This window comes from Tachyglossus aculeatus, chromosome 3 (genome assembly GCF_015852505.1).
Source record: "Tachyglossus aculeatus isolate mTacAcu1 chromosome 3, mTacAcu1.pri, whole genome shotgun sequence".
Taxonomy (NCBI): Eukaryota; Metazoa; Chordata; class Mammalia; order Monotremata; family Tachyglossidae; genus Tachyglossus; species Tachyglossus aculeatus.
Window position 1 is genome coordinate 59,647,430 of NC_052068.1, and position 27,473 is coordinate 59,674,902.

Genomic DNA, 27,473 nt, shown 5'->3' on the forward strand with positions numbered 1-27,473 from the left:
AGGAAGGTTTAGTCAGGGAAGGCTTCTTGGAGGAGATGTGCCTTCAATAGGGTTTGGAAGTGGGGGAGAGCAATTATCTGTCTGTTATAAAGAGAGAAAGGGCATTCCAGGCCAGAGGTAGGATGTGAGTGAGAGGTCAGCGGTGAGATAGAAGAGATGGAGGCACAGTGAGAAGGTTAGCATTAGAGGAATGAAGTGTGCGGGCTGGTTGTAGTAGAAGAGTAGAGAGGTGAGGTAGGAGGGAGCAAGGCGATTAAATGCTTTAAAGCCAGCAGTGAGGAGTTTTTTCTTTGATGCGGAGGAAGAGGGGAAACAACTGGAGTTTCATGAGGAGTGGGGAAACATGGTCTGAACATTTTATTATTATCTGGGTAATGGAGATGACAATTCCTGCCTCTTCTTGCCTCACAGGCATGTGGTGAGGACTGAACAAAATAAGGGGTTGGCACTTGGGAAAATAAAAGTGATTTTTGTGTTCCATTTGTTGTAATGATCCTTTGACTAGAAACCCCATGGAAGCAAGAATGGTATGGAAGCAGCTAGGGGGCCATGACTCCATCTAAGATGGAGACCGGACAAATGGAGACCATTAGGAGAGTTTCTCCTTGGGAATCCTGTGGCTGGTATTATGGAAATCCCTAACTCACGGTACTGTCGTGCATGTCCTTGGATGCGTGGAAGATCATCCTCTGGATAACTGTGTCATCCAAGGGGTAGTCGCCATGGAGAATGGCAATGAAACAGTTGTATATGCATTCCTGTGGACACACAAGAGTTATCATTGGCACGTGCATCTTTAACGCCACTCGGCCATATTTTCACCTGGGGTCTGCTGGGGTACAAGATCCTGCCTCAGCCACTTGTCAGCCGTGTGATCTTGGGCAAGCCACTTAACTTCTCTGTGCCTCAGTTACCTCATCTGGAAAATGGGGATGAAGACTGTGAGCCCCACGTGGGACAACCTTATCATCTTGTATCCCCCCCAGAGCTTAGAACAGTGCTTTGCACATAGTAAGTGCTTAACAAATGCCATTATTATTATTATTATTATTATTATTATTATTATTATTATTAAGAGAGAACAACAGAGAAGCAGTGTGGCCTATTGGAAAGAGCCCGGGCCCAGGAGTCACAGGAGACCTTCATTCATTCATTCATTCAATAGTATTTACTGAGCGCTTACTGTGTGCAGAGCACTGTACTAAGCACTTGGAAAGTACAATTCGGCAACATATAGTGATGGTCCCTCCCCAACAATGGGCTCACAGTCTAGAAGGGGGAAACAGACAACAAAACAAGTAGACAGGCATGAGTAGCATCAAAATAAATAGAATTATAGATAATTACACATCATTAATAAAATAAATAGAATAATGAATATGTACAAATATCCACAAGTGCTGTGGGGCGGGGGGGTAGAGCCGAGGGAGAGAGTCAGGGCGATGGAGAGGGGAGGAGGAGCAGAGGAAATGGGGGCCTCAGTCTGGGAAGGTCTCCTGGAGGAGGCGAGCTCTCAGTAGGGCTTTGAAGAGGGAGAAGAGAACCTGCGTTCGAATACCAGCTCAGTCAACTGCCACCTGAGGGACACTGGGCAAGTCACTTCACTTTTCTGTGACTCAGTTTCTTAATAATAATAATAATAATGATGATGTTGGTATTTGTTAAGTGCTTACTATGTGCCAAGCACTGTTCTAAGCACAGGACACTGTTCTAAGTAAAATGGATTTCTTTAAGGTATTTTTTAAGCACTTACCATGTGCCAAGCACTGGGGTAGATGAAAGCTAATCAAGTTGGACACAATCCTAGTCATTCATTCATTCAATTGTATTTATTGAGGGCTTACTGTGTGCAGAGTACTGTACTAAGCACTTGGAAAGTACCATACAGCAATAAAGAGAGACAATCCCTGCCCACAATGGGTTTGCAGTCCCATATGGGGCTCAGGCTCTTAATTCCCATTTTACAGATGAGGTAACAGAGGCCCACGGAAGTGAAGTAACTTCCTAAGATCACACAGCAGAGAAGTGACAGTTGGGATTAAAACCTAGGTGCTTCTGACTCCAGGTCCATGCCCTATCCACTAGTCCACACAATATCTACCTTCTCCTTAGTCCATGAACCCTACATGGGACAGGAACCATGTCCTAGCTGGTGACCTTAGTATAGAGCTTGGAAACATATTCTTAGGAGTCATTTGGGGGAAAATAGTATTTCGTTCATTTTTAAAAAAAATTCTGCACTGTGAAACCTACAGTCCTGGTCTTTTATGCTGTTTCCTATTTCCTCATGACTGTGTCACCAGGCCGCCCCACCCTAAACCTATACCAGGAGCCTCCCAAGGGACAGGGACCGGGGGTTTTAATTCCCTCCGAACATTCTCTCCCTACGTTTGGTACAGTGCTTTGCACACAGTAAGCACTCAATAAATACTATTACTACTCTTGCAGTTCTTCAGCGTCATCATTGGAGAAGAGGTGTGCAGGACTTTATTAACCTGTCCTACCTTATTGAGGTCCTCACTGTCTTCCGTGTCCAGAGTATTGAGAATGAGGTCCACATCACTGGAAAAGTCTGAAAGGTAGCCAAAAGAAGGTAGGGCTTACAGCTGCACGGTCTAGCAGAAACAGCCCAGCTCTGAGAGTTGGGCATGTTGGATGGTTGCCCCACCTCTGCCCCTGGACTTCTGGGTCACTCATTCAATCGTATTTATTGAGCTCTTACTGTGTGCAGAGCACTGTACTAAGTGCTTGGGAAGTACAAATCAGCAACATATAGAGATGGTCCCTACCCAACAATGGGCTCACAGTCTAGAAGGGGGATACAGACAACAGAACAAGTAGACAGGTGTCAATACCATCACAATAGATAAATAGAATTATAGCTAAATACACAACACTAATAAAAATAAATAGAATAATATATGTGTACAAATATACACAAGTGCTGTGGGGAGGGGAAGAGGGTAGGGCAGAGGGAGGGAGTGGGGATGATGGAGAGGGGAGGAGGAGCAGAGGAAAAGTCGGGGGCTCAGTGTGGGAAGGCCTTCTGGAGGAGGTGAGCTCTCAGTAGGGCTTTGAAGGGAGGAAGAGAGCTGATTTGGCAGATGTGTGGAGGGGAAGCCAGGGGAACAAGCCAGGGGAAGGACGTGGGCCAGTGGTCGATGGTGGGACAGGTGAGAACAAGGCCCAGTGAGGAGGTTAGCGGAAGCAGAGGAGCGGAGGGTACGAGCTGGGCTGGAGAAGGAGAGAAGGGAGGTGAGGTAGGAGGGGCCGAGGTGGGTAAGTCATTTAACCTATCCTGGTCTCTGTTTCCTCACCTGTAATTGGGGATAGGTATACCTGCTTCTCCCCCGCCCCCCCCCCCCCCAACCATCACAAGGATCTTTCGAGTATTGTAATAATGATAATGACGAACAATCACCAGTGTAGTCATCCTATTTGTTAATCAATCAAACCATCACTGAGTACTTACTGTGTACAGAGCACTGCCCTAAGTGCTTGGGAAACTATAATATAAAAGAGTTGGTAGACACGTTCCCTGCCCACAATGAGTTGGCAGTCTGGAGGGGGAGACAAGCTCTCATCCTATCCCGTCTGGACTACTGCACTAGCCTTCTCTCTGATCTCCCATCCTCGTGTCTCTCTCCACTTCAATCCATACTTCATGCTGCTGCCCGGATTATCTTTGTCCAGAAACGCTCTGGACATATCACTCCCCTCCTCAAAAACCTCCAATGGCTACCGATCAATCTGCGCATCAGGCAGAAACTCCTCACCCTGGGCTTCAAGGCTCTCCATCACCTCGCCCCCTCCTACCTCACCTCCCTTCTCTCCTTCTACTGCCCAGCCCGCACACTCCGCTCCTCCACCACTAATCTCCTCACTGTACCTCGCTCTCGCCTGTCCCGCCATCGACCCCCGGCCCACGTCATCCCTCGGGCCTGGAATGCCCTCCCTCTGCCCATCCGCCAAGCTAGCTCTCTTCCTCCCTTCAAGGCCCTGCTGAGAGCTCACCTCCTCCAGGAGGCCTTCCCAGATTGAGCCCCTTTTTTCCTCTCCCCCTCGTCCCCCTCTCCATCCCCCCCGCCTTACCGCCTTCCCCTCCCCACAGCACCTGTATATATGTATATATGGTTGTACATATTTATTACTCTGTTTATTTATTTATTTATTTATTTTACTTGTACATTTCTATCCTACTTATTTTATTTTGTTGGTATGTTTGGTTCTGTTCTCTGTCTCCCCCTTTTAGACTGTGAGCCCACTATCGGGTAGGGACTGTCTCTATGTGATGCCAATTCGTACTTTCCAAGCGCTTAGTACAGTGCTCTGCACATAGTAAGCGCTCAATAAATACGATTGATTGATTGATTGATTGATTGAGACAGCCTCGAGAATCTTCTACCACAAACCTGCAGCCCTGTGTCACCTCCATTTCCACTGGCAGAAATCCAGAGATCAGGCTGACCTCATCCACCTCAGATTCATCCTTGCATGCTTTAACTCTGCCCTCTCCTTTGCCTCACAAAATTATATCTCCATTCTTACTAACTCCCATACTCATAATAATAATAATAATAATAGCATTTATTAAGCGCTTACTATGTGCAAAGCACTGTTCTTGCCAGTGGTTTCAGATGTTTAACTCCTTCCTTAAACCCCCTTTGCCTCCGCCTCACCCATCTATTGCTCCTAATGATCTGGCCATGAACTTTATTGAGAAATTTTTTATGGTATTTGTTAAGGGCTTTACTATGTGCCCGGCACCATACTAAGTGCTGGAAATTGAAACCATCAGGCATGAGCTCACTAAAATCTCTCCTACTCCTCTCCAGTCCCTTCCTCCTTCTACCCCTTCAACTCTCCCATCTTTCCCAGGAGTATCTCAAGAGGAGACCTCCTGCCTTTTTTCAAAATCCACCCCCTCCACCTGTATATCCGAGTCCATCCCTTCATACAAATGCTTGCCCCTCTGCTTCTTCCCTCCCTCACTGCCATTTTCGACTATTGGCTCTCCAATGGCTTCTTCTTCACTGCTTTCAAACATGCTAATGTCTCCCCACTCCTAAAAAATCCCTCCTTTGACCTCATGCCCCCCTCCAGTTATCTCCCCAACTCCCTCCTACCATTCCTCTACGAACACCTTCAGTGAATTGTCCACACCCACTGTCTTAAGATCCTCTCCTCTAATTCTCTCCTTGACCCCTTCCATTCTGGCTTCCATCCCCTTCGCTCCCAGTAACTGTTCTCTCTAAGGTCACCAATGATCTCCTTCTTGCCAAATCCAACGGCCTCTACTCCACCCTAATCCTCCTCGACCTCTCAGCTGTCTTTGACACTGTCAACTACCCTCCTTCTCCTGGAAACATTATCCAATCTTGACTTCGCTGACACTGTCATCTTCTGGTTCTCCTCTTAACTCTCTGGTCTCTTATTCTCAGTCTCTTCTGTGAGCTCCTCCTCTGCCTCAAGGTTCAGATCTGGGTCCCTTTCTAGTCTCCATCTTACACCCACTACCTTGGAGAACTAATTCACTCCCACGGCTTTAACTACCACCTCTGTGCGGATGATACCCAAACCTATATCTCCAGCCTGATCTCTCTCCCTCTCTTCAGTCTCACATTTCCTCCTTGGATGAACTGCTGTCACCTCAAACTTAAAATGTCCCAAACAGAACTCCTTATCTTCCCACCCTAACTTTGTCCTCCCCGTGACTTTCCCAGCACTTTAGATAGCATCACTATCCTTCCTGTCTCACAAGCCTGTAACCTTGGTGAGTCATCTCTCTCATTCAACTCACATATTCAATTTGTCACTAAATCAGTGTGGCTCAGTGGAAAGAGCACGGGCCTTGGAGTCAGAGGTCATGGGTTCAAACCCTGGCTCTGCCAACTGTCAGCTCTGTGACTTTGGGCAAGTCACTTAACTTCTCTGTGCCTCAGTTGCCTCATCTGTAAAATGAGGATTAAGACTGTGAGCCCCCCGTGGGACAACCTGATCACCTTGTAACCTCCCTAGTGCTTAGAACAGTGCTTTGCACATGGTAAGCGCTTAATAAATGCCATTATTGATTAATTAATTAAATCCTGTTCAACCTTCATAACATTGCTAAAATCTGCCCTTTCCTCATCATCCAAACTGCTACCACATTAATTCAAGAACTTATCCTACCCCTTCTTGATTACTGTGACAGCCTCCTTGCTGACCACCCCACCTCCTGTCTCTCTCCACTTCAGTCCATATTTCACTCTGCTGTTGTGATCATTTTTCTACAGACATGTTCAGTCCATATTTCCTCACTCCTCAAGATTCTCCAGGGATAGCCCAACCACCTCCACATTAAACAGAACCTCCTTGCCATCAACTTTTAAACTGTCAGTCAGCAGATACCACACTCTTTCCCCCTCTGTTCCCCTCTGACGGAGCCATTTGGCCAGCTAAATAGCATCTAGCCCATGAGCACCCATTCCTCTCCCTCTAAAGCCAGTTGAGAAGCGACATTTTTCCAGCAGATACAGTCTTCCGGCATTAACCACAATGGAGATTTCAGGGAAGCTCCTCTTTTAGTAAAAGACTTGGAGTAAATTTTAAAACCACACTATTGATTATTTTATCAACTCACAACTCTGGAGAGGGCCCGGAGAGGGAAGGAGGAAAGGAGGGAGGGAGGGAACATCTGTACTTTTATCAGTACAAACCAGGTGAAAACCAGATTGTTGGTTGGAAAATAGGGTGGTGGACCAGCCTGCTTCCACAGCCATGGTCTCCCCGACTGTCCTTGGACCAAAAACCTCAGACAGTTTGGCTCCAAGAATCCAACTCAGGCCCCTGTCTCACCATTGTCATTGGAAAGGGCTGCGGTGTGGCCATTTTGTGGGGAAGCCGGGCGGCAGCCACTTTAGAAGAGATTCAGCCTGCAGCCATTTCTGAGAAAAGCCAGGCAACGGACATCCCTGAGGGAAGCTGGGCATCACCAATTTTTAAGAGGTCAGATGGCACTAATTTCCAAGAGAACCTGAGTGGCAGCCATTGTGAGGGAAGCTGTGTGGTAGCCATTTTTGAAGGAAGCTGGGCCACAGCCATCTCTAAGGAAAGCCCGGCAACAGACATTTTTTAGGGAAGCCAGGCAATAGACATTTTTTAGGGAAGCCAGGCCATGGACATTTTTTGGGGAAGCCAGGCCGCAGTCATTGCTGAGAAAAGCCAGGTGACAGCCTTCTCTGTGGGAAGCCAGGCAGCAGCCATTTTGAGATAAGAAGGATTACACTAATCTCTGAGGAAAGCAGGGAGGCAGTCAACGGTAAAGAAAACTGGACAACAGTCATCTTTGAGGGCCTGCGGTTCCCTGTGGTGATGGACTCCTCGGAAACCATAGTAAGTTGTAAGTTCACTCTCTGCACCTATCCCAGAAGGGGAGAAAGGAGGGGTAGGTAGATCCTTTCTCCTCCTACATATATTTTAAAGGCCTGGAGGCTTTTTGCAGACTTCAGGCAAGCTCCGAGCACCCCAGAAAACTGGTTCTTACCCAAGGATTCTTCCAGGAGGCAGTCTGGATCCATCCGGTGGGCTGGTTGTCCTCCTGTGGGGGTTCAGGGTCTCACCGTTGGAAACGGTTAAATCAGAGGAAGTAGAAGGGAGCCGGAAGCTTAGGCAGGGTTGGCTCCTCACTCACCGGAGGGCCTGCTGAGGAGAGTGGGAAGGGGGCTAGGGGCGGGATGAAGATGGCCCGGAAGGGATAGACCCCGGGGTATGGGGGGATGTGGTGCCCTTGTCCTGTTGTTGCTGATGATGATGAGGCTGCCAACAGTCCAACAGGCCACAGTTTCCCCTGGAGAGGCAAGGCCTGTAGGGAGCACCAAGCAGTGAGGTTACAGCCGGCAGCCACTCAGGATGACCTACGGGATCAGAAGGTCACCTTATTAGGGACATCATCAATCATCAATCGTATTTATTGAGCGCTTACTGTGTGCAGAGCACTGTACTAAGCGCTTGGGAAGTACAAATTGGCAACATATAGAGACAGTCCCTACCCAACAGTGGGCTCACAGTCTAAAAAGACATGCCTTTCTTCTTTGCCCTCTGCCTGACACTTCCAGTTCTGCCTCCCATCCCTTCTCCCCTACAAAGGGTTCACCCCTAAACCCCCAGATCCTAACAGTAATATTAGTAAGAATACATCAAGCACTTAGTACAGTGCTCGAGCACTTATTGCTCACAGTAAGCTTTCAATAAATACGACTGAATGAAAACATGGCCTATTGGCTAGAGCACAGGCCTGGGAGTTAGAAGGACCTGGGTTCTAGTCCCGGCTCTGCCGCTTGTCTGCTGTGTGACCTTGAGTAAGTCACTTAACTTCCTCTGTGCCTCAGTTACCTCATCTGGAAAGTGGGGGTTAAGACCGTGAGCCCCGTGTGGGACACGGACTCAATAAATACCGTTGATTGATTGACTGATTGATGTGTGCGACACTGGTCATCAGTAAGTGAGATGAGTTTTCTCAATAGCAGCAATCTACACAAGAGCAACTCCCACAGTATAAGATAATTTATATCTTATAATTCCGATAACTTATCGGAGAAGCAGCATGGCTTAGTGGAAAGAGCCCGGGCTTGGGAGTCAGAGATCGTGGGTTCTAAACCCAACTCTGCCACTTGTCAGCTGTGTGGCCTTGGGCAAGTCACTTCACTTCTCTGTGCCTCAGTTACCTCATCTGTAAAATGGGGATTAAGACTGTGAGCCCCACGTGGGACAACCTGATTACCTTGTATCTCCCCCAGCGCTTAGAACAGTGCTTGGCACATAGTAAGCGCTTAACAAATACTATAATTATTATTATCATTATTATTATAACTGGGTTTGCATCCTTTTTTTGTAGAGTTTTCTTCTTTCCTGTTGTATCTTTTCCTCCCACCGTATGTATGTGCCCAATCTGCCACATTAGATTAAAAGATCCTAGAATTCAACCAAAGGTATATATTGAGCACCTACCATGTGCAGAGCACTGTACTAGACACTTGGAAGAGTACAATGCCACAGAGTTGGTAAATAAGTTTCCTGCCCACAACCACCCGTCAATCTCGAAGGCAGCGACTGTGCTTCTACTTTGTGTGTTCTCGAGTTTCTAGTACAGGGCTCTTTGGAGGCTCATTCCTATTTAAAATTAGCCCAGAAACTGGTTTCCAAATTACTTAGAAACAGCTGTGACTCTGAGGCTGGCAGGTCAGTGTTTCCTTTGCCTAGCCAACAACCAGGTGTCGAAGTTGCTTTCACCGATGCAATTGCCAAGCCACAGTGAGAAAGATTTGTTTAAACCACAAATGCAATTTTCTCAGGAAGGACGCTGGAGCCTTGCATGTGCCAAGACATTTAACGAGATTCATTCTTTGTGGTAGAAATAAATCAGGGTTCCGGCTCCTCGCTTTCCCAGCCCTATCTCATGATTTGATCTGTACAGAGCCCTCCCTCATCAGCCTCTTGTTTTGCAGGCAATTTCAGCTGTTTCTTTTCCCAGCCTCTCCTCGTTCTTCAATTAAGGCAGAATCAGCTGACTAAAGACAAACTGCAGAAATGTTATCACCTGTCTTCTATCTCCCTACGAAGAAGATGCACTAGCTGATCATTATCATTATTATTCATCATGGTAATGGTAGCTTACGTTTATAAAATGCCTTTATCAAAGTTGATTCAAGGTACTTTGCAGACATGAGCCATGAATGGGCCAACATCATCTGCCTGCTAGAAGACTTTAAAATTGAAAAGTGTGGGCCTCAGTGACAGTTCGTGAGCTGTTCGGAGAGTGTTGGTCTACCCAGGTTACTGGGGGAAGAGGAGGAGAAGCATTTGTGGAACTTCCAGAAGTTTCCCCAGTCCTTGTAATATAAACAGAGAAGCTCAGCTGAATGCACAAGGGAAGAAAGAAATTCAGGCTTCCTCTAGACTGAAAACTCGCTCTGGGCAATGCTGTTGTATTGTACTGTCCCAGGTGCTTAGTGCAGTGTTCTGCACACAGTATGTATTCAATAAATGCCACTGATGATGATGGAGACCTCCAAACTGCTGTAAAGCAAAGTGGCCTGATGGAAAGAGTACTGGCCTGGGAATCAGAGGACCTGGGTTCTAATCCCAGTTCTGTCACTTTGTTGTGTGACCGTGGGCAAGTCACTTAACTTCTCTGTGCCTCAGTTACCTCATCTGGAAAATGGGGATTAAATCCTGCTTCCTCTAACTTATACCATGAGTCCCAGGTGGGACAGGGACTGTGTCCAACCTGATTATCTTGTATCTACTCCAGGGCTTAGAACAGTGCTTGATACATGTTAATAGAGCTGCTAATTCTCTTGTGTTGCACTCTCCTAAACCACTTAGTATAGCATTCTGCACATAGCATTCAGTAAGCGCCACTGATTGAATAATTGATCAGTCAATTGATAGTAAATGCTTAACACATATCAGAAAAAACAAAAAAGCCAAGCAACATTCCTTTGAGTGTGAGGATCTACAAGCAGATGAGGATTCTAATACTGATCCTGCTTTTGGCTGGCAATCATGGGGAAAGACAGCCCAGGCACTCTATACTGTGCTGCACCCCTGCCAACCTTCTTGCTTGTGGCACTCTGTGCTCCTCTAGACTGCAAATAAACTCTTTTTTGGTGGAGAGAACTTGCCCACCAGCAATACTGCATTGTACTCTCCCAAATGCTTAGTACAATACTCTGCACACAGTATGCTCTCTCTCTCTCTCGCTCTCGCTCTCTCTCTCTCCTCTGTATATATATAGAGAGATATGATATATAATTATTTGATTTAAGCACTTACTATGTACCAGGCACTGTAGTAAGTGTTGGGGTAGATACAAGGTAATCAGCTTGTCCCCCGTGGCGCTCACAGGCTCAATCCCCATTTTACAGATGAGGTAACTGAGGCACAGAGAAGTGAAGTGACTTGCCCCAAGTTACCCAGCTGGCAAATGGCAAAGCCGGATTTAAAAGCCAGGTTCTCCAACTCCCTGGCCCATATTCTTTCCACTGGGCCACACAGCTTCTCCCTTTTGTGGCCTTCCCCCTCGTTCCTCACTGGAAGTCTGGGGCACGGGGAGTGGGGCAGGCAATTGGAAACTGGTGTTGTAGCCCAGGGCCTGGGATAGGAGTACCCTCCTGTCCTCTGCCTCAGCTCAGGGAGTCCTGACTGGCTCCAGACTATCCCTGTGTGTCCCCTGGCTCAGGGCTGTGTGTGTGTATGTGTGGGCATGCACATACACGCATCTCCAGCCTCCATGGGTGTACAAGCAATTGGGGGGGTGTCTGGCCTCCATCGGTGTGCAAGCATGTGTTTGTGGGGGGGTGTTCCCAGCCACAATGGCTATACAAGCATGTGTGTGCATTTCTGTGTGTCCAGCCTTAATGGGTGTGAAAGCATGTATGTGTGTTTGTGTCCGGCCCCCACGGGAGCGCAAGCATGTTGGGGCAGCCCTATCAGGGCCCAATCTCTCTCCCACACCCACCCACAACAGTCGTGCTGAGGGGAGCAGAACGTCAGGACCGGCAGGCTGACGGACGGATGGATGGACTGACTGACGTAGTCATCTCCTAGGAAATGGCTGCAGAGACACCGTCACTACTCAAGTCCACCGTTACTTCCGCTGCCCTGTTGGATTGACCAGGTTAAGTGATTTCCAGGACAGAAGCTCCAGCACAGTTTAACAAAGCTCCTGCATTCCTGATCCACTTCCTATAGGGGCTGCGGCTAGCCAGCTAGAGCCCGCTCAGAGTTTTCCCAGACTCCCCCATGGAAAATGAAACTGATCCATGGAGTGGGAGTCATCCCTGTGAGACTAAACTCAGGTGTCTACAGGAAACTGATCAGCTGCCCTTTCTGGGAATCAACCAGTCAATCCTATTTGTGAGCACTGTACTAAGTGCTTGGAAGAATACAATATGAAGCGGAGTTGATCTTCAAGGGGTGGGCTACGAGTTGGAGTAGAGAAGAAATCACAGTCAGCTTTGTGGCAAAGCCTGAGAGAAGATGTGCTCTGGGGTCTGAGGGATATCTGAGCCTTCTGCGGGCCAATCGATCAATGGTATATATTGATCTTAAGCACTTATTTCGGTACTGTCACATGGTTCCTTGAACCAGAGGGAGAGGGATTCCCCCTCCTCAAGAGGAGGAAATGTGGGGGTGAGGGTAAGGGACCCTCCTGGGCTGTTGTGTTGGGGTAGAACCTCTAGCAACAGTGAGATATGTAAAATGAAATGTCATGGGACATTCTTGGAAATGCCTATTACTTTGCACTTGGTAAGCATCCAGGATTGTAGAGAAGCAGTCAGGCCTAATGATAGAGCAAAAGTCAGAAGGTTCTGTGTTCTAATCCCACCTCTGCCGCTTGTGTGTCCTTAGACAAATCACTTCACTTCTCTGTGCTTTATTTACCTCATCTGTCAAATGGGGATTAAGACTGGGAGCCCCATGGAAGTCAGGGACTGTGTCCAACCCGATTTGCTTCATCCGATTCACCCCAGTGCTTAGTATTGTGTGCCTTGCACACAATAACTGCTTAACAAATACCATTGTTTTATCATTATTATGATTATTACTGTAAGGTCATTGTGGTTCCTCTCAGGGTCACACCTGGAGAGTTTCCAGGACTCTACCAGTCTTGGCTATAGGAGGAAGAGTCAAACAGAGGCTTACCCATTCCATTCCTAGCTTGGCCAGTGGCTAGTGAGTAGAAGGCCATTTACTACAAGTCTAAACTCACCCGTTCTGGGCAGGAGCAGCATGGGAGGGAGTCGAGCGTGGAGACTCAAGTTTACTTCTCGGAAGAAGTCCGTGGTAAACCACTTCTGTATTTCTACCAAGAAAACTCTACAGATCCACTACCAGACAATTGCAGATGGAGGCGGGGCTTTCTGGGAGAGATAATAATAATAATGATGGCATTTATTAAGTGCTTACGATGTGCAAAGCACTGTTCTAAGCGCTGGGGAGGTTACAAGGTGATCAGGTTGTCCCACGGGGGGCTCCCAGTCTTGATCCACATTTTACAGATGCGGTAACTAAGGCCCAGAGAAGTTAAATGACTTGCCCAAAGTCACACAGCTGACAACTGGCGGAGCCGGAATTTGAACCCATGACCTCTGACTACAAAGCCCATGCTCTTTCCACTGAGCCACGCTGCTATAGGTCGAAGATGACTTGGCAGCATAAAACAGAGTTGTTGTGTGCAGGGAATGTGTTTGTTATGTTGTTGCATTGTGCTCTCCCAAGCGCTTAGTACAGTGCTCTGCCCACAGTAAGTGTGTAAGTGAAAAGTAAGTGAGAAGCAGCAGTGGCATAGTAGATAGAGCACGGGCCTTAGAGTCAGAAGGTTATGGGTTCTAATCCTGCCTCCACCATACATCTGTTTTCATTCATTCATTCAATCGTATTTATTGAGCACTTACTGTGAGCAGAGCACTGTACTAAGCGCTTGGGAAGTACAAGTTGGAAACATATAGAGACGGTCCCTACCCAACAGCGGGCTCACAGTCTAGAAGGGGGAGACAGACAACAAAACAAAACATATTAACAAAATGAAACAAATAGAATAAATATGTACAAGTAAAATAAATAGAGTAATAAATATGTACAAATGTATATACACATATAAGATGCTGGGGGGAGGGGAAGGAGGTAAGGTGGGGGGAGGGGGAGGAGGAGGAGAGGAAGGAGAGGGCTCAGTGTGGGAAGGCCTCCTGGAGGAGGTGAGCTCTCAGTAGGGCTTTGAAGGGAGGAAGACTGCTAGCTTGGCGGATGTGTGGAGGGAGGGCATTCCAGGTCAGGGGGAGGACGTGGGCCGGGGGTCGACAGCGGGACAGGCGAAAACGAGGCCCAGTGAGGAGGTTAGCGGCAGAGGAGCGGAGGGTGCAGGCTGGGCTGTAGAAGGAGAGCTGTTTTGTGACCTTGGGCAAGTCAATTCACTTCTCTGGGCCTCAGTTCCCTCATCTGTAAAATGGGAATCAAGACTGTGAGCCCAACATGGGACAGAGACTGTGTCCAGCCCAATTTGCTTGCATCTACCTCAGTGCTTAGTACAGTGCCTGGCCCATAGTAAACGCTTAACAAATACCATGATTATTATTATTATTATTATTAGTAGTAGTAAGTATTTACTAAATACGAATGACTATTACAGCTCACTGCACACAACAAGCAAACGGCACAATGCTTAGCTCCTAGCATGCACCCAGTTCAGCAGTCTGCACATAGTTGGTATCCAATATAACACTCTGCCTATAGTAAGCATCTAGTACAGCAGTCTGCACAGAGTAAGTACCCAGTACAGCCCTCAGCCCAATGTAAGCACCCAGATTAGTCTCTACACACAGTAGGTGCTTAATAAATACTAATCACTGAACAAATATGGGTCGAAGACTCCTGCTTACCATGTTTAGACAGAATCCATTTAGACAGGGCTGTTCAATAAAGCCAGACACAGAAATTGAATTTCCAATCCAAAGAGGGAAACAAATCAATGTTGCTAAATAGACAGGCAACAACTTGTTAAGAGAAAAAAAAAAGCATAAAAGAAAATTTTCTAGTTCAATAGAAATTAAAGAGGATAATGGAAAAATTCTTGAAAACGTTAACTGGATTATGACCGATATTGATTCAGCTGTCTTCAGGACATTTATACTGCTTCAGAAGTGTTTGAATCTTATTGTAGTTTAATCTCATTTTTTTGCTTTCTGGGATGCCTAATTTATAGTATTTTTTTTTCCTTTTATTGAATGGCGCTCCTGGAACTCGAACACAGAGGAAGCATTCAGGCATTCTGCTACAGGACAAACCTGTCCTCTCTCTTGATGTACTACAGAACTCTGCATGATGTTAATAAGCTGACGGGAATAACCAAGTGTGCAGGAATTGGGTTTAAGTTGAATTGTTTTCCAGTTGGGACATTCATAAAGTGAAAGCAACAGTCAGGCTGGTGTAAAAAAAAAGTCTATTTAATCAGTCATGGCTTGCCTGTATTCCTTTTGCTGTTGCTGCTGGGTTTAATCAAGCTATTAGTTTACAAATAGCAGCTTCTCTTTAGATTCAATTTTTTCTCTCTCTCTCCTCATCCTCTTCCTGTCTCTTCCACTTAGTCACATCACAACAATGCAGTCTTTATAACCTTACGGTTTAAGCGACTGGTAAATCAATCAGGGATGCAGTGCAGCCCAGTGGAAAGAGCACAGGACTGGGAGTCGGAGTACCTGGGTTCTAATTCCTGCTCTGCCATTTGTCTGCTGTGTGACTTCAAGAAAGCTACTTTACTTCTCTGGCCCTTGGTTCCCTCCTCTGTAAACTGGGGGTTCAATATCTGTCCTCCCTCCTATTTAGCCATATAGGATAGAAACTGGATCTGGCTTGATTAACTTGTGTTAACCCCAGTGATTAGTACAGCGTCAATGAAATTCATTCAATCAAACGTATTTATTGAACACTTACAGAGCACTGTACTAAGCGCTTGGAAAGTACAATTCAGCAACAAATAGACAATCCCTGCCCACAATGGGCTCACATTCTAGAATGGTAGAGACAGGCATCAAATTAAGAAAATGGGCAACAATAGCATCAATATAAATAACTAGAATTATAGATATATACACATCACTAATATAAGTAAATAGAATTATAAATATGTACATATATACACAAGGGCTGTGAGGGGGGAAGAGGTAGAGCAAAGGGAGCGAGTCAGGGCAATGGGGAGGGGAGGGGGAGCAGAGGAAAAGGGGGGGGCTTAGTCCAGGAAGGCCTCCTGGAGGAAGTGAGCCTTCAGTAGGGTGTTAAAGGGGGGAAGTGTGGTTGTTTGGTGGATTTGAGGAGGGAGGAAGGCCAGAGGTAGGACATGGGCCAGGGATCAACAGTGGAACAGGTGAGAACAAGGCACAGCAAGAAGGTTAGTAGCAGAGGAACAGAGTGTGTGGGCTGGGATGGAGAAGGGAGGTGAGGTAAGAAGGGGCAAAGTGATGGAGAGCTTTGAAGCCAATAGAAAGCCACAAATATTAGGGAGGAGGACTTAAGGTACTGTAAATGACTACTTGAACCCCAGATATCAGGCTAATTAGTCAAATTGGGTGTCTTTAAGCTGAATCTGAAGAAGGAGAAGTTTCCCTCTGCAGACTCTAGCATCTCAATGAATTGGCTACCATTAAGACCACTACTGGAGTTTGCACAGATGTACTAGCCACTAGCACTCGACTAAACTCAAGTGTCTTTGTTCTGCATGTATGGAGACGTCAGGGGGTCTGGAATTTTCTCAGGTTTCCCCGCGATAACTGACAGGCCAGCCGTCAACATGGGCCCATGGCTTGAAATCGCGATCAGACACGGCTTCGGAATCAGAACCTAACGTGGCCATATTACTAGGGACGCCAAAGAAACTGCCCAGGCTAAGAAGTGATAAAGGGGTAGAGTAGGTTGAGGGGCTGGTTGACAGTTCAATGGAGTTGTTAAATGTGCATATAATAATAATGATAATGGTATTTGTTAAGTGCTTACTATGTGCCAAGCGCTGTTCTAAGCTCTAAGGTAGATACTGCACCAGCCTCCTCTCTCATCTCCCATCCTCCTGTCTCTCCCAACTTCAGTCTATACTTCATGCTGCTGCCTGGATCATCTTTGTGCAGAAACGCTCTGGGCATGTTACTCCCCTCCTCAAAAATCTCCAGTGGCTACGCATCAAGCAAAAACCTACGCATCAAGCAAAAACTCCTCACTCTTGGCTTCAAGGCTGCCCATCCCCTTGCCCCCTCCTACCTCACCTCCCTTCTCTCCTTCTCCAGCCCAGCCCGCACCCTCTGCTCCTCTGCCACTAACCTCCTCACCAGGCCTCGTTCTTGCCTGTCCTGCCGTTGACCCTCGGCCCATGTCCTCCCCCTGGCCTGGAATGCCCTCCCTCCACACATCCACCAAACGAGCTCTCTTCCTCCCTTCAAAGCCCTACTGAGAGCTCACCTCCTCCAGGAGGCCTTCCCAGACTGAGCACCCTCCTTCCTCTCCTCCTCCCCATCCCCCCACCCTACCTCCTTCTCCTCCCCGCTGTACCTGTATATATGGTTGTACAGATTTATTACTCTAATTATTTTACTTGTACATATTTACTATTCTATTTATTTTGATAATGATGTGCATCTAGCTTTACTTCTATTTATTCTAATGACTTGACACCTGTCCACATGTTTTGTTTTGTTGTCCATCTCCCCCTTCTAGACCGTGAGCCCATTGTTGGGTAGGGACCATCTCTATATTCTGCCAACTTGTACTTCCCAAGCACTTAGTACAGTGCTCTGCACACAGTAAGCACTCAATAAATATGATTGAATGAATGAATGAATGAATACAAGTTAATCAGTTTGGTCACAATCCCTGTCCCAAGTGGGGCTCACAGTCTCAATTCCCATTTTACTGATGAGGGAACTGAGGCCCAGAGAAGTGACTTGCCCAAGGTGACAGAGCCAGGATTAGAACCCACAATCTTCTGATTCTCAGGCCCGTGCTCTTTCCACTATGCCATGCTGTTCCTCTTGCCCTGCTCACCTCCACCTTTCTCCCAAGGGCCCAGGCCGGGAAGCTCCACGCCTGCTGGTTTGGCTCCGATTCCCCAATTCCCCTGCATTCCCGACGGCATTACGCCGTGCCTTCTGTAACGTCTTCAAGTCTGATGTTACCGTTCAGTTTCAGCAGAGGAAATCGGAACAAATCAATCGGTCCGTCGATCATATTTATTGAGCGCTTACTGTGGGCAGAGCACCATACTAAGCACATGGGAGAGTACACTATAGCAGAGTTGGTAAGGAAGGATATGACATTTGTTGAGCGCTTACTGTTCTAAGCACTGAATAATAATGGCATTTATTAAGCGCTTACTATGTGCAAAGCACTGTTCTAAGCGCTGGGGAGGTTACAAGGTGATCAGGTTGTCCCTCGTGGGGCTCACAGTCTTCATCCCCATTTTACAGATGAGAGAACTGAGGCAGAGAGAAGTGAACTGACTTGCCCAAAGTCACACATCTGACAAGTGGCGGAGCCGGGATTTGAACCGATGACTCTAAAGCCCATGCTCTTTCCACTGAGCCACGCTGCTTCTCTGAGAATAATTGTGGTACTTGTTAAGTACTATGCACTGGGTACTTCCAAATGAATCAGTCCCTGTCCTACATGGGGCTCACAGGCTAAGTAGGAGAGGGTAGGATTTAATTCCCATTTTACAGATGGGGTAATTGGGGCACAGAGAGTGAAGCGTTTGTCCAAGATCACTCAGCTGACATGTAGCAGAGTTGGGATTAGAACCCAGGTCCTCTGCCTCCCAGGCATGTGCTCTTTCCACTAGGCCACACTGCTTCTCATGGTAGACATGTTGTAAAACACATGAAATGATCGCATTTATCATTAGCTGTTGTTGACCAGGCCTTGTAGGAAGCCAGACAATGGTATTTATGGAGCCCTTACTGTGTAGAGAACACTGTACTAAGCACTTAGGAGAGAATGATAAAACAGGGTAGGTTAGTAAGTCAGTCAGTCGTATTTATTGAGCACTTACCTTGGGCAGAGCACTGTAGTAAGCACTTGGGAGAGAACAATATAACAATATAACAGACACATTCCTCACCCACAACAAGTTTACAGCCTAGAGGGAGAAACAGACATTAGTATAAATAAATTCCTGCCCACGCGGAGTTTGCAGTGTAAAGGGAAACAGCCAAAGTCATCAGAGAAGCCGTGTGGCTCAGTGGAAAGAGTACGGGCTTGGGAGTCAGAGGTCGTGGGTCTAATCCCGGCTCCGCCACTTGTATGCTGTGTGACCTTGGGCAAGCCATTAATTCTCTGTGCCTCAGTTACCTCATCTAGAAAATGGAGACTAAGACTGTGAACCCCATGTGGGACAACCTGATTACCTTGTATCTACCCAGCGCTTAGAATGGTGCTTGGCACACAGTAAGCGCTTAACAAATACTAAAATTATTAAATTATTATTATTATCACCTGGGCATTTAAAGGGACGATAACCCCTCTGCAAGTCAGCCCCATCTCAGGGAGATCTTATCTCTTCCCACAGTAAGCACTCAATGAGAACAATTGAATGAATGAATCCAGTATCTGCAGGCATGGAGTCAGGCCAGAATAGAACCAACTAACGCCACAAGTGCAGGACTTTGATTTGTCATTTTCGTCTCTGAAAAACAGGAGAGCATTTGGGCCCAATTTCAGCCTCTCCATTTCTAAAGATCGACGTGCCCAACATTTCAAATGAATGCGTCCGCAGGCCTCTGAAGAGTCCAGGCACCGGAAACCCTGTTGTGGGGTATTATCGGAACCCTAGCAGATGTTCAACTTTCTCATCTACTTAAATGAAACTGGTTCCGTCGAGCAACTGAAGTTTTGATGGACAGCCGACCAAATGAAAGCCAACCCCTCCGTAAGCAATTCTGCAGCCCCCATGGCTTCCATAATTGTGGACAATGATCCCAGAAACAGGGCTAGCTGCCATCAATCAACGAGAGCAGCAGGACAGAGCCAAGGCCAAAGACTGCCCGTCCTCAGTTCAATAGCTTCCAGCTTCTACAGGGAATTGACATAGTTTATTCATTCCCGTCTGTTCTCACCTACTAATTTAATTTTCCCAGTTGGCAGGCCCTTGGAGAGCTGAACTTAGCTGGCATGCTGAAATAATTACACTGGAAACTGGCCCACTGAATCTGCCAGCCAAGGGGCAGAGGCAGTGATTTATCCAACTGGGTATTATTCCATGTCTCCCTGGGTCCAACAGTTGTTACAGCCAAAGGATTTGTACTGTGTAAACTCCTCTATGGAAACAATTTGTGTTCTTTTACCACTACTTGTACTCTTACAAGTGCTCAGTTTGATGCTCTGCAAATAGCCTGTGTTCAGTACAGCATTCTACACAGTACAGCACTCTGCACAAAGTCACACATTCCTATATACGTAGATACACACACAATCACACTCTTCCGAATAGTCATGCACACATTCCCACATAGAGTAATAGACTCACACACAAACCTACAGTAACACAAAGTTACTAACACCCACATTCTCTCACCTTCTCAACAATCTCACGCATGCACACAGTCTTGTGCCCACAGTCACACACAGTCAGAGGCACCAAAATGGGCTTGCAAAACCATGCAATCGTAGTCACCCCCAGCCACATAAAAACTCACACAGGCACACTCAAGTCCTGTGTAGTCATACACAAATATAGCCGCATCTAGGCACATACACACAATAAAGGTCACACATAAATATCGTCGCATCTAGTCGCCCACTCGTACAAACACACACAATCACGCTCACAAACAAATGGCGTTGTAGCTGGTCACACATTCATGCCTATACCCAATCCTAGTCACCCTCAACCATCCAGAGCGATGGAGATTTGAAAAGGGTTGAAGCCTGGAAGCCTGGATTCTCAGCCCAGCTCCACTAGAGGAAGCGGAGATGAGGAAAATGTGTTGTCAATCCCAGCAAGGCAAAGGTTGATTGGAGGGAAAGAGGGTTACTGGTCATGCAGTGATTTTATCAGCTGCCACTGATGAAATTTCCATGCCAGGAATGGCGTTAGAAACTAAAGACAGATATGTTTCTTATAAATTATTATTATTAAATCAACTTTTAAATCTCCTTCCCTCTTAAATGAGAAGCAATATGGCCTAGTGAATAGAGCACGGGCCAGTCAGAAGGACCTGGATACTAATCTGATCTCCCAACCTCCTGTTTCTCTCCATTTCAGTCTATACTTCACTCTGCTGTCCGGATTATCTTTCTATGGAAACGCTCTGGGCATGTCACCCCCCTCCTCAAAATCTCCAGTGGCTGCCAATCAACCTCCATATCAAGCAAAAACTCTTCACCATTGGCTTCAAAGCTGTCCATCACCTTCCCCCTTCTTAACTCACCTCCTTTCTCTCTTTCTACATCCCAGCCCCCACACTCTGCTCCCCTGGTGTTAACCTCCTCACTGTGCCTCCTCACCTTCCCCACCATGGAAGAATCCGCCAAACAATCACACCTCTCCCTCCTTCAAAGCCCTACTGAAGGCTCACCTCCTCCAGGAGGCCTTCCCAGACTAAGACCCCCTTCTCCTCTGCTCCTCCTCCCCTTCCCTTAACCCTAACTCGCTCTCTTTGCCCTACCCCTTTCCTTCCCCAACAGTAATTGTGCATATACGTACATATTTATAATTCTATTTATTTATATTAATGATGTGTATATATCTATACATATATATCTATATCTTTCTAGACTGTGAGCCCATTGTTGGCTAGGGACCATCTCTATATGTTGCCAACTTGTACTTCCTAAGTGCTTAGTACAGTGCTCTGCACACAGGAAGCGCTTAATAAATACGATTGAATGAATGAATGAATCTATAATTCTATTTATTTACATTGATGCTATTGATGCCTGTTTACTTGTTTTAATGCCAGTCTCTCCCCTTCTAGACTGTGAGCCCACTGTGGGCAGGGATTGCCTCTATGGGTTCGAATCCCGGCTCCGCCACATGTCTGCTGTGTAACCTTGGGCAAGTCACTTAACTTCTCTGAGCCTCAGTTACCTCATCTGTAAAATGGGGATTAAGACTGTGAGCCCCACGTGGGACAACCTGATCACTTTGTATCCCCCAAGCGCTTAGAACAGTGCTTTGCACATAGTAAGCGCTTAACAAATGCCATTATTATTATTATTATTATTTGTTGCCGAATTGTACTTTCCAAGCACTTAGTAGAGTGCTCTGCACACAGTAAGCACTCAACAAATGCGATTGAATGAATGAGTGAATAATCCTGTCTCTGCCACATGTCTGCTGTGTGACTTTGGGCAAGTCACTTCACTTCTCTGGACCTCAGCTACCTCAGCTGTAAAATGGGAATTAAGATTGGGAGCCCAATGTGGGACAGGAAATCTGTCCGACCAGATTAGTTTGTATCTACCCCGGTGCTTAGACCAGTGCCTGGCTCATTGTAAGTGCTTAACAAATACAAAAATAAAAAATAAAAAAGACTGTGGGACAGGGACTATATTACAGCCAATTATCTTGAGCCTACCCTAGTGCTTAGCTTAATGCTCGACATACTCAGTACTTACTAAATACCATTATTATTTTGAATATGCCACCAAAAGGGAGGGCAACTTACCCGATTTGAAAATGGAGATGGCCTAAGCATATGGCATGAAACATTTAGGTAGCTAAAGTGGTAAAAGAACAAGGCATTAATATGATTAAAGAGGAATAATAATAATAATAATAATGGCATTTGTTAAGCGCTTACTATGTGTAAAGCACTGTTCTAAGCGCTGGGGGATACAAGGTTTAATATATTCTCAAGAGTGATACAAAACGTCTTCATTCATTCCTTCATTCAATCGTATTTATAATAATAATAATAATGATGGCATTTGTTAAGCGCTTACTATGTGCAAAGCATTGTTCTAAGCGCTGGGGGGGATACAAGTTTTAATATATTCTCAAGAGTGGTACAAAACGTCTTCATTCATTCATTCAATCGTATTTATAATAATAATAATAATAATAATAATAATGGCATTTGTTAAGCACTTACTATGTGCAAAGCACTGTTCTAAGCGCTGGGGGGATACAAGGTTTAATATATTCTCAAAAGTGGTACAAAACGTCTTCATTCATTCATTCAATCGCATTTATAATAATAATAATAATGATGGCATTTGTTAAGCGCTTACTATGTGCAAAGCACTGTTCTAAGTGCTGGGGGAAGCAGCGTGGCTCAGTGGAAAGAGTCCGGGCTTTGGAGTCGGAGGTTGTGGGTTCAAATCCCGCCACCACCCATTGTCAGCTATGTGACCTTGGGCAAGTCACCCCACCTCTCCGTGCCCGTTTCCTCATCTGCCAAATGGGTACAAAGACTGTGAGCCCCCCGTGGAACAACCCAATCACCTCGCAACCTCCCCAGTGCCTAGAACAGTGCTTCGCACACAGTAAGTGCTTAACAAATACCACCATTATTATTATATTCTCAAGAGTGATACAAAACGTCTTCATTCATTCATTCATATTTATAATATTAATAATAATGATGACATTTGTTCAGCACACTGTTCTAAGCTCTGGGGAGGACACAAGGTGATCAAGTTCTCCCACGTGGGGCTCACAGTCAATCCCCATTTTCCAGATGAGGGAAACGGGGCCCAGAGAAGTGAAGTGACTTGCCCAAGTGGAAGCTCTTTGTGGGCAGGGACTGTGGTTTGTGTTTACACTGTACTTTCACCAAGCTTGAGTTCAGTGCAGTGGTCTCAGGAAATGCTCAATAAATACCATTACTACTACTAGAATTCCTGAAAAAAATAACTAGCTTAAAAGTGGACAACTAAATGCAAGCAACTAGGACAGACCACCTAAAAGGCCTACATATGCTTCATTGCATTTTATTTTATCACAAGATGCCTCTTCCTCTCGAGGAGGGTAAATAATTATCACAAAACAAACCACCAAGAAGCCTCACCCTTCCCAGGAAATCAGAGCCTCCCAGTAGAGGAATGCAGAGGGGAGAACACGGTGAAGAAAAATCCCAGAACAGTTAATAACATCTTTTTCTCTGAGGAACGGGCTGTGCGTCAGCCAATTCAGGAGGTCATGTTCACCAACTGGCCTTCTTTCCAGAATTCTGTTTAGCCTCACAGCTTTAATCTCTAGTGTTCTCTCACGGAACTGTGACCTTCTCTTGGATAATAACAGCAGCTTAAATTTACAGAGAACTTTCCTTTTCCTGGAGGGCTTTCGGTGAACCCATTCATTCATTCATTCAGTCGTATATATTGAGCGCTTACTGTGTGCAGAGCCCTGTACTAAGCGCTTGGGAAGTACAAGTTGGCAACATATAGAGACGGTCCCTACCCAACAGTGGGCTCACAGTCTAGAACCCAGTATGCCCTCGCCACGACACTGTAGTTTTTCTTATTATCGACATTTTATGGATGTGGAAATAGAGACCCAGAGAGGTTGAGCGACAGGCCTAAGGTCACAAAGCCTGGCAGGAGGGGAACCCAGGCTTCCTGGTTCCCAGGACTGTGCTCTTTCCACTAAGCCCTGTTAGTCACCCTCTCTTGAGAGTCATCTCTATTTTGCTTCTCTACTCATTAGAGAAGCAGCGTGGCTCAATGGAAAGAGCACGGGCTTCGGAGTCAGAGGTCATGGGTTCAAATCCTGGCTCTGCCAATTGTCAGCTGTGTGACTTTGGGCAAGTCACTTAACTTCACCGTGCCTCAGTTCCCTCATCTGTAAAATGGGGATTAAGACTATGAGCCCCACGTGGGACAACCTGATCACCTTGTATCCCCCCAGAGCTTAGAACAGTGCTTTCCACATAGTAAGCGCTTAACAAATACCATTGTTATTATTATTATTATTATTATTGTACTCAGTCATGAGATGCATCTGAGAAGAGAAGGTGAGAAAAGTCGAGGGAAGCTGAGGCTAATAATATGAATAATTGTCTTATTTGCTAAGCACTTACTATGTCCTAGGCACGGTACTAAGCGCTGCAGTAGATACAAGGTGAGTGGGTTGGATGGGTTGGACACATTTCCTGTCTCACATGGGCTCGTAGTCCTAATCCCTGTTTTACAGATGAGGTCACTGAGGCCCAGTGAAATCAGTTGCCCAAGGTCTCACAGCAGACAAGTGGCAGAGCCGGGATTAGAACCCACATCTTTTGTACTCCCAGACCTGTACTCTACCCACTAGTCCACACCATAGTGAATGAAACGGAGATATCTTTTCCCTCCAAAGTTGGTTGCCCGATGATGAGTGAAGAAAGACCTCATCTCTGGTGTCTACCAGCACTGTGTGTCCAGAGAAGCGGTGTGGCCTAGTGGGAAGAATACGGGTCTGGGCCTTGGCCAAAGCACTTAACTTCTCTGTGCCTCAGTTTCCTCATCTGTAAATTGAGGATTCAATACCTGTTCTTCCTCCTACATAGAATTTTTAACTTCATGTGGAACAGGGACTGTGTCCAACCTGATTATCTTGTATCTACTCCAGCACTGAATACAGTGCTTGGCACATAGTAAATGTTTAGCAGATACCCAGTCAATTAATCAATCTTATTTATTGAACACTTACTATGTGCAGGACACTGTACTAAGCATTTGGGAGAGTACAACAGAATTAGCAGATACGTTCGTTGCCCACGACGAGCTTACAGTCTAAAGGAGGAGATGGACGTTAAAATGAACACCCCAATTGTTATCATTATTATTGATTCTCTCACTCCAGCTGGGCTGACTAAGCTCTCCCCAGGGGAAGCCAGTCCTCCCCCTCCCCACTCGCCCCTTGGTGTTCGTGGCTAAAATTGAGGGTGGTATAAGGGTGGGGTGCCCCGTGCCAAGGAGCCAGAAAGTCCTTGAATCTTCCTAAGGTTTTGTAAGAACTTTTTCCTCAGGTTCTAGACGAGTCAGCTTGCTTTGCTTGCCGAGAAACAGGCCAACCAGGGGCTCAGGGGCCTGCGCGGTGGTTGGTTTCTTTTGTGCCAGCGTCCATTAAAGCAGACATTGTTCAAGGGGAAGCTCTTCAACCTCCATCTGGGCGCACTTCAGGGCCCCCAGCTCACAGAGATTCAAGCTTCTCTTCCTCTTGGCCGAGCCTGCCTGGATGCAGAACACCGGAGACCCGTCCTTGGGACACTGGCTGGGGATCAGGCAGGAGCATACGGACACAGCGTCTGCAGTGAGAGAGATCGCGCACAGTGCTAAAGTTATGTCTTCAACTTTTGTTATACGCTTCCACCCAACTGATACAGTGGTGTGCATTTCTTAGGTGCTTGCTTAGGAGCTCGGCCTACATCACAATACTAATTTAATTAACCCCAATATTAAATAATGGATCAATGGTATTTCTGCAGCACTTTTTGTGTGAAGAGCACTGCACTAAAGTGCTTGGGAGAGAACAATTCACCCCTTTAAATAATACCCCCTCTGCCCCTCCTCCCCCACAAAATGATTTAGCATCAATCATCTCCCAGGAGGTAGGGAAAGCCAAGGAACTAGGATTCCCCATTTTACAGAGGAGGAAAAGGAGTCCCAGGGAGGTTCACTGACCTGCTCAGTGGCAGAGGTGAAGAACAGAGCAGTCTGGGGTTGGGGGGATTCAATCAGTCAATCAATCAATCACATTTATTATTCACATTTATTTCAAATAAATCACATTTATTTCTAGACTGTGAGCCCACTGTTGGGTAGTGACCATCTCTATATGTTGCCAACTTGTACTTCCCAAGCGCTTAGTACAGTGCTCTGCACACAGTAAGCACTCAATAAATACAACTGAATGAATTTATTAAGTGTTTACTGCAGAGCAATGTACTAAGCACTCAGAAGAGTGAACAACAGAACAGAGTGGGTAGACCCGTTCCCAGCCCACAACGAGTTTATAATCTAGAGGAAGATACAGACCTTGGGTAAGTCACTTCCTCTGTGCCTCAGTTGCCTCATCTGGAAAGTGGGGGTTAAGACCATGAGCCTGTGTGGGACACGGACTCAATAAATAACATTGATTGATTGACTGATTGATGTGTACGGCACTGGTCATCGGTAAGTGAGGTGAGTTTTCTCGATTGCAGAAATCTACACAAGAGCAACTCCCACAGGATAACTTATATCTTATAATTCCTATAACTTATCGGAGAAGCAGCATGGCATGGTGGAAAGAGCACAGGCTTGGGAGTCAGAGGTCATGGGTTCTAATCCCAGCTCCACCACTTATCAGCTGTGTGACCTTGGGCAAGTCACTTCACTTCTCTGGGCCTCAGTTCCCTCATCTGTAAAATGGGGATTAAGACTGTGAGCCCCACGTGGGACAACCTGATTACCTGAGAACAGTGCTTGGCACATAGTAAGCACTTAACAAATACCATAATTATTATTATTACTATTATTACAGACATGAATATAAATAAATATATTCTGGATATGGACATAAGAGCTGTGGATCTGAGGGAGTGGTGAATAAGGGAAGCAACATGGCCTAGTGGAAAGACCATGGGCCTAGGAGTCAGAAGTCATGGGTTCTAATTCTGACTCGGTCATCCGTCTGTTGTGTGACCTTGGGCAAGTCACTTCACTTCCCTGGGGCTCACTTACCTCATCTGTAAAATGGGGATCAAGATCATGAGTCCCATGAGGGACATGGACTATGTCCAACGTGATTACCTTGTATCTACCCCAGCACTTAGAACAGTGCTTGGCACATAGTAAGTGCTTTACAAATACCGCAATTATTATTATTATTATTACTATTGCTGGGAGCAAACTCAAGTGAAAGGAACTGGGACAGAGAAACATCTCCTTCCAACTTTGGCCAGATTTAATGTGGGGAGACAGTGCTTTGCATACAGTAAGCACTCGATAAATATGATTGAAAGAATGAATGAATGAATACAAACGGTCAGCTA

The 27,473-nt window shown here is 46.1% G+C and overlaps 2 protein-coding genes and 1 non-coding gene across 4 annotated transcripts in view; 1 reads left to right on the forward strand and 2 right to left on the reverse strand.

Moving 5' to 3' along the window:
• Positions 1-7,609, reverse strand: part of MROH2B (maestro heat like repeat family member 2B) — a 94,980-nt gene extending 87,371 nt beyond the window's left edge. The window contains exons 1-3 of the mRNA XM_038744407.1: positions 7,526-7,609; positions 2,505-2,572; positions 648-758 (exon numbers count right to left, since the gene is read on the reverse strand). Of these exons, the coding sequence (XP_038600335.1) occupies positions 648-758; positions 2,505-2,572; positions 7,526-7,559 (213 nt within the window). The 5' untranslated portion in view covers positions 7,560-7,609. The remainder of the gene's footprint in view (positions 1-647; positions 759-2,504; positions 2,573-7,525) is intronic.
• Positions 7,610-12,606: 4,997 nt separating this feature from the next.
• On the forward strand, positions 12,607-12,744 carry LOC119926282. The gene has a single exon (XR_005450170.1). It is a non-coding gene; the product is annotated as a small nucleolar RNA SNORA7 (small nucleolar RNA).
• A 12,467-nt stretch (positions 12,745-25,211) lies between these two features.
• The window catches only part of C6 (complement C6), a 72,569-nt gene continuing 70,307 nt past the window's right edge, over positions 25,212-27,473 (reverse strand). For both annotated transcript variants that reach the window (XM_038744229.1, XM_038744228.1), the window contains exon 18: positions 25,212-25,745. In XM_038744229.1, coding sequence (XP_038600157.1) covers positions 25,564-25,745 — 182 coding nt within the window. In that variant the 3' untranslated portion in view covers positions 25,212-25,563. The remainder of the gene's footprint in view (positions 25,746-27,473) is intronic.